This window comes from Rhinoraja longicauda, chromosome 35 (assembly GCF_053455715.1).
Source record: "Rhinoraja longicauda isolate Sanriku21f chromosome 35, sRhiLon1.1, whole genome shotgun sequence".
Taxonomy (NCBI): domain Eukaryota; kingdom Metazoa; phylum Chordata; class Chondrichthyes; order Rajiformes; family Arhynchobatidae; genus Rhinoraja; species Rhinoraja longicauda.
The window spans coordinates 16,158,303-16,174,429 of NC_135987.1; the positions used below are offsets into that span (position 1 = coordinate 16,158,303).

Consider the following 16,127-nt stretch of genomic DNA (forward strand, 5'->3'; position numbering starts at 1 on the left):
ATTTAAACATAGCAAATTTAAACACAACCAGCTATAATGACCAGGTTTTTGTTAAAGGTGTTAATGGATAAATTTTGGGAGAATTTCCTGCATCTTCAAAACATTACACAGGATCTTTAATTTCCACCTTGGGTGGAAGACAGGTCTCAATTTAATCTCTCTACTGAAACATAATGCAATTGAGAGTGCAACATGGCCTCTGTGCTGTACTAGAGAGGAAGCCGAGATTGTCATGCTGAAATACTTGGGTGTGAAGGGACATTTGAATAAAGCATTACTTGATCCTTGATCCCATTTTAATTACAGTTCTCTGAAGTACTTCCAAATGTTTTTATTTTAAGTGCAGTTTGCTGCTGCTTACTTATGCTGTGAGGTAGTAGAAGTTAAATACAACGGTAGTTATCTTGAAATTAACCCCACTCCTATCTTCTGTCTGGCAGAAAATGCATCTCAGAGTGAACTACGAGACCTGTTATCTGAGTTCAACCTGCTGAAACAAGTGAACCATCCTCACATCATCAAACTATATGGAGCCTGCAGCCAAGATGGTAAGAAAATAAAGGGCACAGAGGGGATATCAGTAACAAATTTATTCCATGATCCATTTATTTAAATAAAATGTTTATTCATTTAGTTTAAAAATTGGGGCAAGATGAAACATTGGAAAGAACTATGGACATAAAATACAGGATAGTCACCCAATAAATCCAAATGGGAATTTAAGAAAAACTTCTTGACACAATGTGTATTGAGACTTGTGTATAGTTCAGGGAAATAATAAAAATACATTCACGAGGAAGGGGATTTTGTTTTTTAAATGATAGGACCTAAATACTAAATACAATCAGAAAATATTCTAAACACTCACCAGATCTGGTGGTGTACCATCATCTGTGGAAAGAAAAACAGTTATTGTTTTAGGTCAGAAGTCCTTTATTTTCTTTTTTTAAGTGTTAATGACTATGTGTACTTGAAATAATCTACATTAACAACCCTCTGGACATTTTGAAATAAATAGTAGAATGTGTGAACTCTAATGAGGGGTGATCTTACTGAAATGTGTGCGATCCATAGGGAGCATAACTGAGTAGATGTTCCCACTAGTGGGAGGATCTTGAATGAGGAGACATAGTTACATGATTCGGGATGGTTATTTGAAATTGAGGTACATGGGGATTACTCTCAGAGTGCGGTGAGTTTCTGGAATTCTCTACCTCAGAGGGTTGTGGAGGCAAGATCAATGGGGAAGGGAGGGGTTACTATTTTTGAAAGATATTGGAACTGAGTGCTGCTGGAAACCGGCAAAGAAGAGGAGATCAGTGGGTAGATCACCCATGATTGTATTGAATTGTGGGACAGGCTTGGAGGACCAAATGACCTGCTCATGCTCCTGTTCGCTATGTTTCCTGATGGTTAGGATTGAATCTGGCTCACTGGAGCAGTGCAAACTCCACATAGACAGCAGGGGAAGGCAGAGTCAAACTTAGATTGCTAGTGTTATGTGACAGCTGCATTACCTCCTGTGCCACTGTGTCATCCCCCGGCCTAACCCATTTGCATCCAACCTTAAAACCTTATTTACACCTATCCTACATAAAATAAAAGCCATCCAGTCCTAGTCCCATTCTATTCTCCCCATATTCCCAACACCGCCCCCCAATTCTAACTCACACACACACACACACACACACACACATGGGGAAATTTACAGTGATAAATTAACCTGCAAACCTACACATGTTCAGGTTATGGGAGGGGGAAACCCACGCATTCACAGGAATAAAATTCAAACAATACACAGAGAGCACTGGCGGTTGGGACTGAATCCAGGTCGCTGGAGCTTTAGGCTGGCACCTCTACTAGTTGCACCACTCTGCCACGCTAAACCTCTTTTGCATTTAAATTAGGCATTTTTATTATTTCCTAGCTTTTCATTAGCTACCACTCAACCTTCTGTTCTCTAAAGATTTCCAGCCTGTTCCAAGAAGTGGTGGGTCCCACAGAGTTCGCTTCAAACCCCAGGGTGTCACTTTGGTCATTGACAGTGTGATATGTGGCAAATGGCAGATTTAGTCTGGGGAAATCTGGCTTCTATCTTTGGCAGGTCCTCTCAACCTTATTGTGGAGTACGCCAAATATGGATCACTGAGAAGTTTCCTGAGAGAAAGTCGCAAAGTCGGTCCCAGTTACTTGGGTGAAGGCAATCGAAACTCCAACTATTTGGATAATCCAGATGAACGGGCCTTGACCATGGGAGACCTAATATCTTTTGCCTGGCAGATCTCCCGTGGAATGCAGTACCTGGCTGAAATGAAGGTGAATCTTAATCCTATTTACTGTTGATATTGGGGGCTTGAATTCTCCTGACTTTTCAAGAAGATAAAAAATGCATTTAAATCTGTCTTTTTTATGAGACATTCCTCACTAGTCCAACTGGGTTTTAGCTCTGTAGATAACATGAGAAAGTGCATAGGTTGAACTACATTGTAGCTAGTCCCGCCCAGCACAGACTGGGATTCCAGCTCAGAACTTTGCATTGGCATTGCCCAGATGCTCATATTTGGTGGAGGGGGAATGATTCTTTCCTTTTCTTATGTGTTTTTGGAAAGCAGCATTAACTGCTAAGCCATCTGCGAGGCCTTCCTATAAATTACTCCGAACTCGCTGATGAAATCAGTTATAGAGTCACAGAGTCGCACAACACAGACACAGGCCCTTTTGCCCAACTTGTCAATGTTGGACAAGATGCCCCATCTAAGCTCGTCTTATTTGTCCCTGTTTGGCCCGCCTCCCTCTAAACCTTTCCTATTCATGTATCTGAACAAATGCCTTTTTAAATTATGTCATTGTTCCTGCCTTTCCTTATTATGCTGCTGGAGTAGGGATTTGCACGCTATTTGCCATCCTGAGATAATGAGTGAGCAACCTGAGCTATCACTGGTAAAGCTCGACACCACCACACAACAGAGGTCTCTAATGAGCAGACTTCACAACAGACCAGTCAGATCTTCTGAGCTCACAGTTTAATCTGATGTCCATATAGTTAACTACCTATGTTCTTTGTTATACCTTAGCTTGTTCACCGTGACTTGGCAGCACGGAATGTATTGGTTGCTGAAGGACGTAAGATGAAGATCTCTGATTTTGGACTTTCCAGGGATGTGTATGAGGAGGACTCTTATGTGAAAAGAAGCAAGGTATTGTGCACCCTCTTTAAACATTCATCACCTGAACGACTTATGATAACGACTGCCACAGAGGCTATTGATTAGTACAGGTGTCAGAGGTTATGGGGAGAAGGCAGGAGAAAAGGGTTAGGAGGGGGATATAGATTAGCCATGTTTGAATGGCGGAGTAGACTTGATGGGCCAAATGGCCTAATTCAACTCCTATTCCTTTTGGCCTTATGACCTATGCCTCATTCATTTTATCCATTGCCTACTTTCATCCTGTTGCTCTCTCTTTTACCAATTGAAAAATTGCATCAATATTCTTGACTGAGGGCGCCAAGAAAGTGTTTATGTACAGCTGTTTGTGGGAGATAAGCTCTTTTCACCTGTGATTATAAATGACTGTAGAGAGTAACCCGTGCCTTTCCATTGAATGGGGCAAACTCTGCTCGTTCTGTATTTCAGATGAGTGATCTTTTTTATTTGTGCTTCTCTTGCCTCTAGGGTCGAATTCCTGTGAAATGGATGGCAATTGAATCTTTGTTTGATCACATCTACACAACGCAAAGTGACGTGTAAGTTTAGCATACTCACCATTTGTGTGGAGTTGAAAATCAAACTAGAGACAGTCCTCAATTTATTCTGAAGCAAAATATCTCTGATGTTGGAGAAAACAGAAAACTCAGCAGGTCAGGTAGGATCTGTGAAGAAAGAAACAGGGTTAATATTACCGATCAAACACCTTTCATCAGATGATGCACTATTAATGCTAAACCTTGGCACGAATAAGGACAACAAGAAAGAGAATAGCCAAGGCCTTCAATCCAATTGCCCCTTATTAATTATTTATCAATACACTTTCCTTATCACTGTTTCAAGATCTACTACATTAAATGAAAAACACAAACATAGGCCGTTTTCCCTGTTTCATCTGTTCCTGTTGATTAAAATAGTTATCTGACTTGCCTCACTCTATTGACCTTTCCCTTAAACCACTGAAAGGTTTTCTCTTGATGATCATTCCAGCTAACTCAGTAGAGAACAACTGCATCAAGAACCATCCTGAACTGGTGATATTTTTTAGTCTTAGTTTGAACTAACTGAGCCATTTCGGGCAGAAAGTTCTGCAACCATCATTGTTAGTTCTGGTAATACTAATGTTGTTCTCCTTCCTACACACTTCAGGTGGTCATTTGGCATTCTACTTTGGGAAATAGTGACACTGGGTGGAAATCCCTACCCCGGAATTGCTCCTGAACGCCTCTTCAATCTGCTTAAGACAGGATACCGGATGGAGAGACCAGAAAACTGCAGTGAGGAAATGTAGGTCAAGGCTTCAATGGCATGAAACTAATGGATAGAATTTACAGATTATTATGGAGCAACTCTTCACATTCCAAAATTTGTATGGATCAGGAAATGCACATGGGACAGAGGAGTGTCAGTGGTGGACAAGAAGCTCAGCAGGCAATAGGAAGCTCAGCAGACAATAGGAAGGTCAGCAGACAATAGGAAGGTCAGCAGACAATAGGAAGGTCAGCAGTCAATAGGAAGGTCAGCAGACAATAGGAAGGTCAGCAGACAATAGGAAGGTCAGCAGACAATAGGAAGGTCAGCAGACAATAGGAAGGTCTGCGCTGGATGGGAAAGGTGAGCAATGGATGGGAAAGGTGAGCACTGGATGGGAAAGGTGAGCACTGGATGGGAAGGTCCATGCTGGATGGGAAGGTCCGCGCTGGATGGGAAAAGTGAGCACTGGCTGAGATTCAGAAGGATTCTGTCATTCCAGGATCAGGAAGGGCAGAATTGAGCCGAAATGACAGAATTGAGCAGGAAGGCCAGCACATTACTGGAAGGTCAGCAGCAGCAGCAGAGAAAGTCCGCATTAGTTCGGTCAGTGACTGATGCAGAGATCAGACCCAGGACTGAACCCAAGACTCTGGACACAGTGGGGATTGAGATGAGGTTAGCACTGGACTGAGGGTGGGAAGGTGGAATTGAATAAGTGTTGGAAAATGAGTGGTTAGCACTGAATTGAAAGTCTGGTCAGTGATGGACAGGAACAATTGGCGATGGGCGGCAGATGTCAGATCCAGGTGATCGTGCAGCCAGCTGCGGACAGGACCGGACAGTAGGAGAATGGGAGTAGAGTTGACATGGGTTGATGATCATCTTCAGACAGAGAGAAAGTGCTAATCTGTAAGAATTATTGCTGGAGAGGGTGGACCTGTGCTGGATAAGTCAGGTCAATGCTTGACAGGGAAATCACCACACGAAGAATGAGTCAACATCAAATGGTGGTCAACAGATAGGCAGCATCTGTGCTGGATTGGGAAGGTGGGAAGAGAGTGTGACATCAGAGCAGTTGTAATTCATTAGTTTCCCTGGGATCAGACACTGATATAGATTTGCTTCAATTCTTTCTCAGGTACAACTTGATGCTGCATTGCTGGAAACAAGAGCCGGATAAACGGCCAACATTTGCAGAAATCAGCAAAGAATTGGAGAAGATGATGGTGAGGAGTCGGGTGAGTGTGGAGCAGTCCTCAAGTTCACAAATTATAGGAGTGGAATTAGGCCATTCGGCCCATCGTCTACTCCACCATTCAATCATGGCTGATCTCTGCCTCCTAATCCCACTTTCCTGCCTTCTCCCCATAACCCTTGACACCCATTCTAATCAAGAATTTGTCTATCTCTACCTTAAAAATATCTACTGGCGGTCCCCACAGCCCTCTGTGGCAATGAGTTCCATTCATTGCCCGTTGTAACTTGCTGAGAAACCAATGGGGATATGGCTGAAGGTAGGACACATTCTAGGATGGGAAGATAAAAGCAAGGAGACTAATCTGAAAATTGTGGCTCCAGGTTTGGGCATTGTCTGGGTGTGGTGGTGATTTCCCTAATTTTCAGACACTAGAAAGGAAAGAGCAGGAGATTGACCAATGAATGAACGATCAGTTGGGAAAGGAGAGGGACCATGCAGGGTGGAATATTTGGAGCTTAGAACAACATTGTTGAGCAGCACTAACCATTCATAGCCAATAAAATACAAAATAAAATAAAGCTAAGGGGAAAAACCGAAGTTTAGAGATGGGGAATGCCTGTTGGCTGTCAATTTCTCTCCTGCATCCTATCAAAGTAGAAGAATATTTAGGTTTGGGTTTATTATTGTCATGTGTGTATTGAGGTAGAGTGAAAAGCTTTGTTTTGCATGCTATCTAAATAGATCAAATAATACTGTACATTCAGGTCACACTCAAGCACAATAGGTAGAACAAAGGGGAAGATACAGAGTGCAGAATATAGTTTTCCAGATTGTTGCACACCATTTCCACAGACAAAATCCAATGTCCACAATGGACACAAGAGAATAGCAATGCTGGAATCTTGACCATGAAACAAAGTGCTGGAGGAACTCAGTGGGTCAAGCGGCATTTGTGCTGGGTATCCCTCCACAGATGCTGCTCGAATCGCTAAATTCCTCTAGCATCTTATTTTTTGCTCAATTATCATTGCTGTTCTGCGAACCAGCATATGGACTCTTATGTTATTGTTATGTTACCCTTGTGTTAGGTTTAAATAAGTTATGTGTTTTTGTGTAAAAAGCCAATGATTTTTGCTTTGTCTGGATTATTCATGTTAACTGTAGACCCATAATATGCTATTTCAGTGAAGGAACTAATAGAGTCCATATAAACTAACTATGGTAAAATACCGCTATATTGAATATGCAATGACTAAAATAATGACTTGCTCTGATATTACAATTCATACTCTCATTATTTACTGTGGCATTGAACCACTGTGATTATGCATGCTATGGCAGGTTGATCCATGTAATGTTCCATGCAAGGCCCCTTACCTTTTAATCCAGTAATTTGGTGCCTTCCCACTTTTACCATTCTTGTGATATACAAGGTTTCTAATTGTCCATGTCTATGCTATGAAAAAAACTATAATACTAGTCTGAAGAAGGGTCTCAACCCGAAACGTCACCCATTCCTTCTCTCCAGAGATACTGCCTGTCCCGCTGAGTTATTCCAGCATTTTTTATCTATCTTTGGTGTACAACCAGCATCTGAAGGTCCTTCCTATACTATTACCATTTCTATGGCTTGTTCCCTGCTGGCAGTTTGGAATAATGCCTTGAGCAAGATTGCCTCCAATTTTTAAGCATCAAGTTGCACCTTTTCATCAACGTCCTCATCCTGACTGTATTCACCAACCATTCCTTTGGTTGTTAGTTCATACAAGAAATTTGTAGCTATTGAAAATCTCCAAAAGCATCAGATTAAAAGCTTCCTTTAAAATGTTCATAACTTCTTTATGAGGGAACCTGTCTAGTTCGTTGGCATTCACAAACAACTTGTATGTCTCCAGCCTTTCCGCCTGCAACATTATCACATACTTCCTCTTGCATATTGCCATATTCTTCTGTTCCAAGGTTTTTTCCCCAAACCTCAATATTATTGTTTGCCTTCTGGAAAATGTGCACTTGTTCCACGTACAGTGAATTCCCAATATATCCCTAATGCCCAGCCATCATCTTTGGTCCACTTAGTGAACCCCATTCTCTGTTTGCCTCATGCTAGATTATTGTCTACCTACCAACTCAAGTGGCAACATCCCAAACTCGGTGCCAGACCAGTGTCTGTAGATTTGTTGCAAATTTTGTTTGCAAATAAACAGGGGTATACGTAGAGCTATAAAAGAATAGTTGGCAGTAATAGAGAGAAAGAAAATTGCAAATATTTCTAATCTCCTTAGTAAAGAAATGGCTTCTTCTCTCAATCCTACTGTCTCATGGGATGCATTGTGTTACTTCTCAGAATCTTATATGCTTCCGTGAGATCACCTCTCATTCTTTGAGTGAGGCTAACCACACTCAATTGCTGCTCGTATAACTCATCCCAGGAAACAATCAGATGAATCTATGCTGCACTAACTCCAAGCAAATGTGCCCTTCCTTCGGTATAGGAACCATAACCGTACCATCTTCCAACCAAATTCTCACCAAAACTCTAACTTCCGCAGAACCCGCTTACGTTCCTAATAGTTGTACTCACAAGTTTATTTCTGAAATCCCATGAAGCAGCACACCAAAGATCTTTTGATTGCATCTGACCTTTCATGTTTCTGTTCCCTGGGAGGGCTTTTGAGAGTTCACTTTAATGTTTAATCTAGAAGGTGGCATTTCCAAAAGTGCAGCACTCTCTCGGTTTTGGCTACTGTGCCAGTTTAGATATTGTGTTTTAGACTCTGGAGTGGTGTTCAAATTCACACTTGTCTGACTCACACTGGCATTATTTGAGACACAAAGTGAATCAGGTAAGGCGCATTATAGCCAGTGGCAGAATGATTTCAATTAAGAGAGAGTCTGAATCAGAATTTAAATTGTTTTAAATTATCCCATAATTATCACTTTCTTTCCCTCTCTTGTTAATTCTGCTCTTCTCTCCTTGCTCCGTCTCTATTTTTCTCACTCCTGATCTTTCCCTCTCTTGATCTCTATCTTCTCTAAAAGTCAACATTTCTTGTTGCTCTCCTCTTGCTAGTTTATTTTCTATCACCTTTTCCTTCTCTTGAACTAGATCTAGATTCCAGATCTGTTCTCCATCATCTTTCTGGTTCCTGCTCCCCCTCCCAACTTATGAAGCTGTATTGCTCTGTCTATCTGTCCATATTCCTATCCATCATTTATCTCCATTATTCTTTCCCAACCTGCATAATTTGATCTCTTCTTTCTCTGTACTTCTGCCTCCCATCTCCAAATCTGTTCTCTGTCCCATTTTCCATCTCTCTGCTGTAACTATGTTCTTCCCCTATGTGTTTCTCCTTCACTCCCTCTTTCTCTCTAGTATGTGCCTCGTTCTGTCTTTTGAATCAATGGCAACCATTAAGTTTGATTTTTTTTTTTGCCTCTCCCTCTAGGACTACCTGGACCTTGCAGCCTCCACACCATCAGACTCCTTGCTCTATGATGACAGAGTGGCTGAAGAAGAGACGCCACTGGTAGACTGTAATAATGCTCCCCTCCCTCGATCCCTCCCCTCCACATGGATTGAGAACAAACTCTACGGTAGAATTTCACATGCATTTACTAGATTCTAAGCTCATTTAAGGAACTACTGCTGCAGCGGATGGCCCCGTTTACACAGAGTGCCTCCAAGATTCGGCGACAGAGGATTGACTCAAACCAACAAATACTCCTTCTCTCTGGATTCAATGAATTCAGACTCAGTGCATGCATTGTGGAGCCCACCCCCTCCCTCATTGCGGAAACCTACCTATGTCAGCCAAGGAAAACCCTGGCTTTATTTACATGGTGTAATTAGTCACCTGTGCATTTTCTCTGTTGGTTACCGAAGAAGACTAGGCAGCTTTCGGAAATCCTTAAAATAGCTCTCATCATCAATTCTATATTGTACAGTTGGTAGAATTGCTCGGTGATTAATTTCAGACCTCAGTAGATCCTTTTGTGTCAAGGACATAAAGTAGCTTCCATTTCCACTGATAGATATCTCTACCTTTCTCTACATTGCGCGCGCACACACACACAGGTTTATTTTCTATATGAATTAAAATTCCCAGTTACTATGATGCGATTTGAATTTGTGTTTCTGATTTCATGGTCCAAAGGTTTGGTGATAGTCCAGTGATTTAAATTCTACTCGAATAGTCCAGTGATTTAAATTCTACTCCCCACTACCCCTGCAGGACACACAATGCCATCCTGATGGGAAAACTTGACTAGAACTTCCATTCGTACAGACTGAAATTCAAAGTCAACTGGTCTAAGGTCAAGTTTGACATTAGTTTAATTCTTAAGTTGAATTAGTTTAGTTTAGAGATACAGCACAAAACAGGCCCTTTGGCCCACCAAATCGGTGCTGACCAGCGATCCCCGCACACGAACATTATCCTACACACACTAGGGACAATTAACAATTATACTGAGCCAATCAGCCTACAGACCTGTATGTCTTTGGAGTGTGGGAGGAAACCAGAGATCCTGGAGAAAACCCACGCAGGTCATGGGGAGGATGTACAAATTCCATACAGACAGCACCTGTAGTCAGGATCGAACTTGGGTCTCTGGGTGCTGTAAGGCAGCAACTCGCCATGCTGCCCTGAATGTTAGAGTGACCTCTCTGCTGCTCAGCATACCCACAGTAAAAGGCTCTTGTTGACTCTTATCGACCCCATCGTCAGTACGTAGCTCTATTTTAGAATATTCCTGGTATTACATCTTTTACTGGCAGCCTTTCTGGTACAACATTCTGTGTAACACAGCACATTCCAATGTAAGACCTTGGATCATCTTTTACACCCCATTTCAAATTGAACATTAAGAACTCATTCCAATCTAATCTGATCCACTCTTATTACCCAAAGTGTACCGTGCCCTGTCTCTGTGAGCCCAGTGTTCCAAGGATGTGATAATATAATGCCTGTTTATGTTAGATGCTCACATTAGTGTCCCAGGGTTTGTTGCATGTATTCTGCCCCCTCTCCAAAGGACAGAAATGGGAGTTTCACCCCAACAGACTAATATACAGTGTAGATAGTCATACCCCCACATATAGCTGGGGCATTTGATGACATTATTGATCAGAGTAAAATTATTCCAGGCTCAGGAAGCAGCTATGGTAATAAAACAAGCAAAGGCAATGTCTTCTATTTACCGCCACAAACCCACGCCACACCAACCTCAAAGGGAGAATGCGAGATGGCTGAATCCATCATTTGGAGATCAGACCCCTTGAGGCGCAATGTGAAAAAGTATAAATTTCCACCCGATTTTATACACACTCAAGATGTGTAAGCAGAGGCAGAAACCATCGCCGCTGCAGCAGTTAATTTTGTCCTTTAAGTTATTATTTATTATTTTTAAATATTTCTGCCCCTTAACGGTGGGCCTTATGTTGACTCGTGCACAGAATTAGATGTGGCGTGTTTGGTGAGAGTAATTGTCAGCGCCTGAATCTTTCTTTCTTTTTGTTGTGCTTTCCCCCTTGTGCAGAAAAAATTATCTGTTTTCGTTTTTAGGCATCTCGTACCCCTGCTGGTCTGAAGACAGCCCTGTCCCCATCACAAGATTCGATGGAACTAACTCAGTCTTTACAAGATATGCAAATGATAGTGTTTATGCAAACTGGATGGTGTCACCGACAGCTGCAAAATTAATGGAGCGTTGTGATACTTAAAAAGCCCACGACAAGCCAATTGCTACGTGTGCACATTCATACCTTATTCCCACAGCGCACACACACACAGACACATACTCCCTTCTCCACATGCTTTAAACTGGGCAAAATGGATGAATTCCTAACTGCTTGCTCCCGACATGGTGTGAGGAATGGGTGACCTCTGAACCCTCACAACGTGACCTATTGCTTCAACAAGGCCTACTTGATCCAGCCTCATCCCATTTCCCTAATGTGATCGCTACCACCGTGCCTGAAATGATCTGGTGTTTGTTTAATTACCTGAACTGAGGAAAGGAAGAGACACTGGGAGGTGGATTGGGAGCCAGGAGGGCCGAGCAGTGGAGAAAGGAAATGCTGGAGCCATGATGAATGGAAAGATAGGTGAAATAATATACATAGCTTTAATGGTGACAGCAATTTGTGTGCCAATTCTAATTTTCTGTGGCTGAAGGAATTAGATATTTAGAATAATTTACCCTTGCGCTTTGAAGTAAACCAAAACACAATGCCTTTGCAGCTGCCTCACAGTTATCGACTATTACTTACACCACCAGTCTAGGTTTTAATCTCAGTGGCTGGATTATTTGAGCAGCATTGGCCGCTTCTGGCTGTAAATCAGTTCTCCTGACATGCACACATTCTACATCCCACCATTTTTCCCTATCATTGAGCATGTATCCTGGAAGTCCTGAGTTGTGGAAGTATCAAAGCACAGTATTAGAACAAGAGTAGGCCAAGTAGCCTTCAGGCTCACAGTGACATTCTGATAAATCAAGGCCACCTTGTCTGACCATACCAGAAGCTGAGTTGAGGTAGGGGAATATTTGGGTGTAGTTATGCAGATATGATGGCAGGAAGAGATGACCCAGTACTCCTTTCTGAGGTCAAATACAACACCAAGGTTGTAAACAGTCTGCTCAGGTTCTGATTGTTGCCAGGGTAAGGATAAAGTCGCTGGCCTTGACAATGATGCTTAGCCAGGGGCTGAAGGCTTTAGTCCCTCTGATATTCGGTATAAGAAATATCTAGAGTCAGACAAGCGATCTTACAATTTCAAGAGTGGAGAGGAAGGCACTAGTGAGGTTAAGCTGGGTATTGTCAGTGCACATGTGGAAACTGAGACAAGGTTTTGTGGTAAGATATAGACAAGAAATAGAAGGGAGACAAGGATAGATCTTTGGGGTACACCAGATGTGATGGCATTGGTGCAGCAAGAAAAAACATTGATACTGATTCTTGGTGAGAACTGGAAAAATTAATTTAAACAGAGTTGATTCAGCAAACAACACAATGCTAATCAAACGCTGCAAAACTAAAATCCAGATAATGATAATGATCCTATTGTACTTGGGCCACACTCTGAATTGGAGCAGCCATGTTAGAAAGCCCAAGAATCAGCATGTGTATGAGCTGATGCTGCAGCCTTAGTATTTCTCTTTCTTTCTGCTAGAGCTGGGATGAGGCACCCCATTTCACCATCCCACCTGATCTACAGGAAGTACCCCATTGATACAGAAATGAGTTGTGTTGCTCGAGATGAGAGTTGGTTCTGCCTAAGCTCCCAAAGAATGAGAGTGAGGTTGCCCTTTTGTGACTAAAGGTTGTGTGTGTATCAATATGTCACAGCACCTAGAAATGGTGCGGTAAACTTTTTATAAAGCTGCTTTGAATGATTTGAGTGGAGAAAGGAAGGCCAATAACATAGGATTTGTGACCTTAGATGCATTTTATATATCCTTACCAGGGTTGTTAAGGATTCTTTTTAAGCTGTATTGTGAAAGGGGGGGTGTGGAATGTGGATTTTATTCACTTCCCTTTCAAACATCCATTTGTTCTCCATCTGTTCCACAATGTTAGTGTTGGCCCCAACACCACACTGCTATCTACTGGGAGGTGCTAAATGACACCAATGCTGACAATATTGAGTTAATAGCCTCAGAAATGGTGCATATAATGTTAGTGTATTAAACTGTGAATACACCACAGTCAAGGGCATGGGGCTTCAATGGAGATAATGATTTATCTGTTTCAGTTTATCACCTCTCTTGAAACAACAACTCAACTAATTTGAGCTAACTATAATTATTAATAGAAATAGTGGACGAAGTTTAGGAATGGTGATTCAGAAGATATCTTGATTATTGCGACAAATTATTTAAGTGATGTTTGGGAAAATTAATGCTACCCAATGTGTAATGAATGTTTACAAATACTCGCCAGAAATTGAGATGTTTCTTTATGAATCAGTAAACCATTTTGGACCCCCATCCCAACCGTTGTCAGTTTACAAACAATTTAAAAAAATATTGAAAGAGGGAATTCTCAATAATCTAAATTTCCTCTTTACTTCTAATCCCAAACATTCCTTACAGTTCCTTGGGATAGGATGACCCCATGATCATATTTTTGCTTTTTTCTTCCCTGACAAAACAAAATGGTTTGTAGAGAAACCTCATCACCCATTCCTTCTCTCCTGAGATGCTGCCTGACCTGCTGAGTTACTCCCAGCATTTTGTGAAGAAATCATCACTGCCGGACATCCATTACCTTTGACTGTGGCATAAGTGCAGCTGTAACCACTCTCACCTCCATCTAATATATCAAATGATACAAAGTGAGCTTGAATTTTTAAAGTGAATGTGCACCGTGATCTCTGGACCACTTGGCTCAGCTACCTTCTCACCAATATGTTGTTGAAATCCTTCATAGAACATCGAATAGTACAACACAGGATGCCCACAATGTCTGTGCAGAACATGATGCCAAGACCACCTCTTAGCTGCCTACGTATAACCTATATCGCTCCATTCCCTGCATACCTGTGTGCCTATCCAAAGTCTCTTCAATGCCATTATCATATCTGCCTCCACCACCACCCTTGGCAGCACATTCAAGGCACTCCGCACCCTCTGTGTCAAAATACTTGTCACAACTCACTTTCTCCTCTCGTCTTAAAGCTATGCCCTCCAGTATTTGATATTTCCATTCTAGAAAAAAGGTAGCTCATCTATGTCTCTGATAATTTTATATACCCCTCTCAGGTCTCCCCACAGCCTCTGGGGTTCCAGAGAAAACAATTCAAGTCTGTCCAATCTCTCCCTCCAGCTAATACCCCTAATCCAGGTCTAATTCTAGTAAACCTCTACATCCTTTCGCAAGCCTCCACATTGGGGCGACGAGAACTGCACATAATACTCCAGATACGGCCTAAAAAAAATTCCTATAAAGCTGCATCATGACTTCCTGACTCCTATACTCAATCCCCAGACCAAAGTGAGATGACCGCAGTTGGAAACAATTTTGGCCTCAGCAATGTTTTACAACAGTGTGGAGCTTTGCAGGATGGAATACAGATCAGGGAAAGGGTTGTAGTACAAAGGAGTTGAATCTGTCATGAGGGAAAACCGCCCAGCACCGCTGCTTGCTTAGGAAACATCTTCATAAAATTAGCCTTTATATGTATATGACACACTTCAAGTGCCTTTGCATGAATGTGCATGTGCATATACATGTGTATATAACAGGGAAGAAATGGTTGGGAAAACTTACTATTAGTTATGCAGTGGATGTGTATTGCACCCAGCCCAATATTTTTTTCCATGAAAGGTGTGTAATTGGGCCATCGTCCACTGTGCCCTAGGTAACATTCCTCCCTCAACCAATGCCACCGATAGATTGGCTTGTTATGGCAGTGTGTGGATCTTTGCTGACAGATCTTGCCTATTGTTCTATCACTGTGACTTACACCCATGGTGCGCAGATTTCCTTTGCCTTGGTATTCGCAGCACAATTCAGGATCAAATCTATCTTCTTGGCCTTGCCTGTTCTCTTTGTAGCATTGTGTTTCTTAGTTGTTAATTCACACCAAAAGAATTTGGAAATATATTTTTAAAATATAAAAATTATCTTAAATAATGTCATTCAATTCCGTTCATTAGAACTAATTTATTATTTTTGAGGATTACTATTTAAACTGAATATTTCAGTATTTTTTCAACCATAATGATATTTGTTTCTGCATTTGTTGTGTAGATTTAGTGGCATAATATTGATAATCTGTTATGCAATAAATAATGTATCATGGATGTAAATCTTTTTTTGCATAAAATAAATAGATTACTCTCTCAGCTACGTTTCTATTGATTCAATTTGTTTTGAAACTGCTTTTGAAGCAGGAAATATTTTCAGTTTTGGTTGTGGAGTGGCCTGTCGTGTGTGTGTGTGTGTGTGTGTGTGTGTGTGTGTGTGTGTGTGTGTGTGTCCTGAAATAAAATGACAAGTGGGCCAATGGCACAGCTATTAGAGCTGATGCCTCACAGCACCAGAGACTGGATTCAATCCTGACCTTGGGAGCTGTCTGTGGGGAATTTACATAATCTCCCTGTGACCGACCGGGTGAGTTTCGACCCACATCACAAGACTTGCGGGTCAGTGGGTTAATTAGCCACTGTAAATTGTCTGCAGTGTGTAGGCGAGTGGTAGAATCTGTGGAGAGTTGATGAGAATGTGGGGAGAATAAAAATGGGGGTCATGTAGGATCAGTGTAAAAGATAGGCACAAAAAACTGAAGTAACTCAGCATCTCCGGAGAAAAGGAATAGGTGATGTTTCAGGTCGAGACGCTTCTTCAGACTGGAAGGGTCTCAACTCAAAATGTCACCTATTCCTTTTCTACAAAGATGCTGCCTGGCTCGCTGAGTTACTCCAGCTTTTTGTGTCTATCTTTGGTGTAAACAACTATCTGC

At 41.7% G+C, this 16,127-nt stretch overlaps 1 protein-coding gene across 1 annotated transcript in view; it reads left to right on the forward strand.

Annotated features, from left to right (window-relative positions):
* ret (ret proto-oncogene receptor tyrosine kinase) overlaps positions 1-15,281 on the forward strand; it is an 84,422-nt gene extending 69,141 nt beyond the window's left edge. The window contains exons 13-20 of the mRNA XM_078428614.1: positions 441-548; positions 2,105-2,316; positions 3,075-3,197; positions 3,675-3,745; positions 4,356-4,493; positions 5,599-5,698; positions 9,105-9,252; positions 11,223-15,281. Of these exons, the coding sequence (XP_078284740.1) occupies positions 441-548; positions 2,105-2,316; positions 3,075-3,197; positions 3,675-3,745; positions 4,356-4,493; positions 5,599-5,698; positions 9,105-9,252; positions 11,223-11,380 (1,058 nt within the window). The 3' untranslated portion in view covers positions 11,381-15,281. The remainder of the gene's footprint in view (positions 1-440; positions 549-2,104; positions 2,317-3,074; positions 3,198-3,674; positions 3,746-4,355; positions 4,494-5,598; positions 5,699-9,104; positions 9,253-11,222) is intronic.
* The last annotated feature ends 846 nt before the right edge of the window (positions 15,282-16,127 follow it).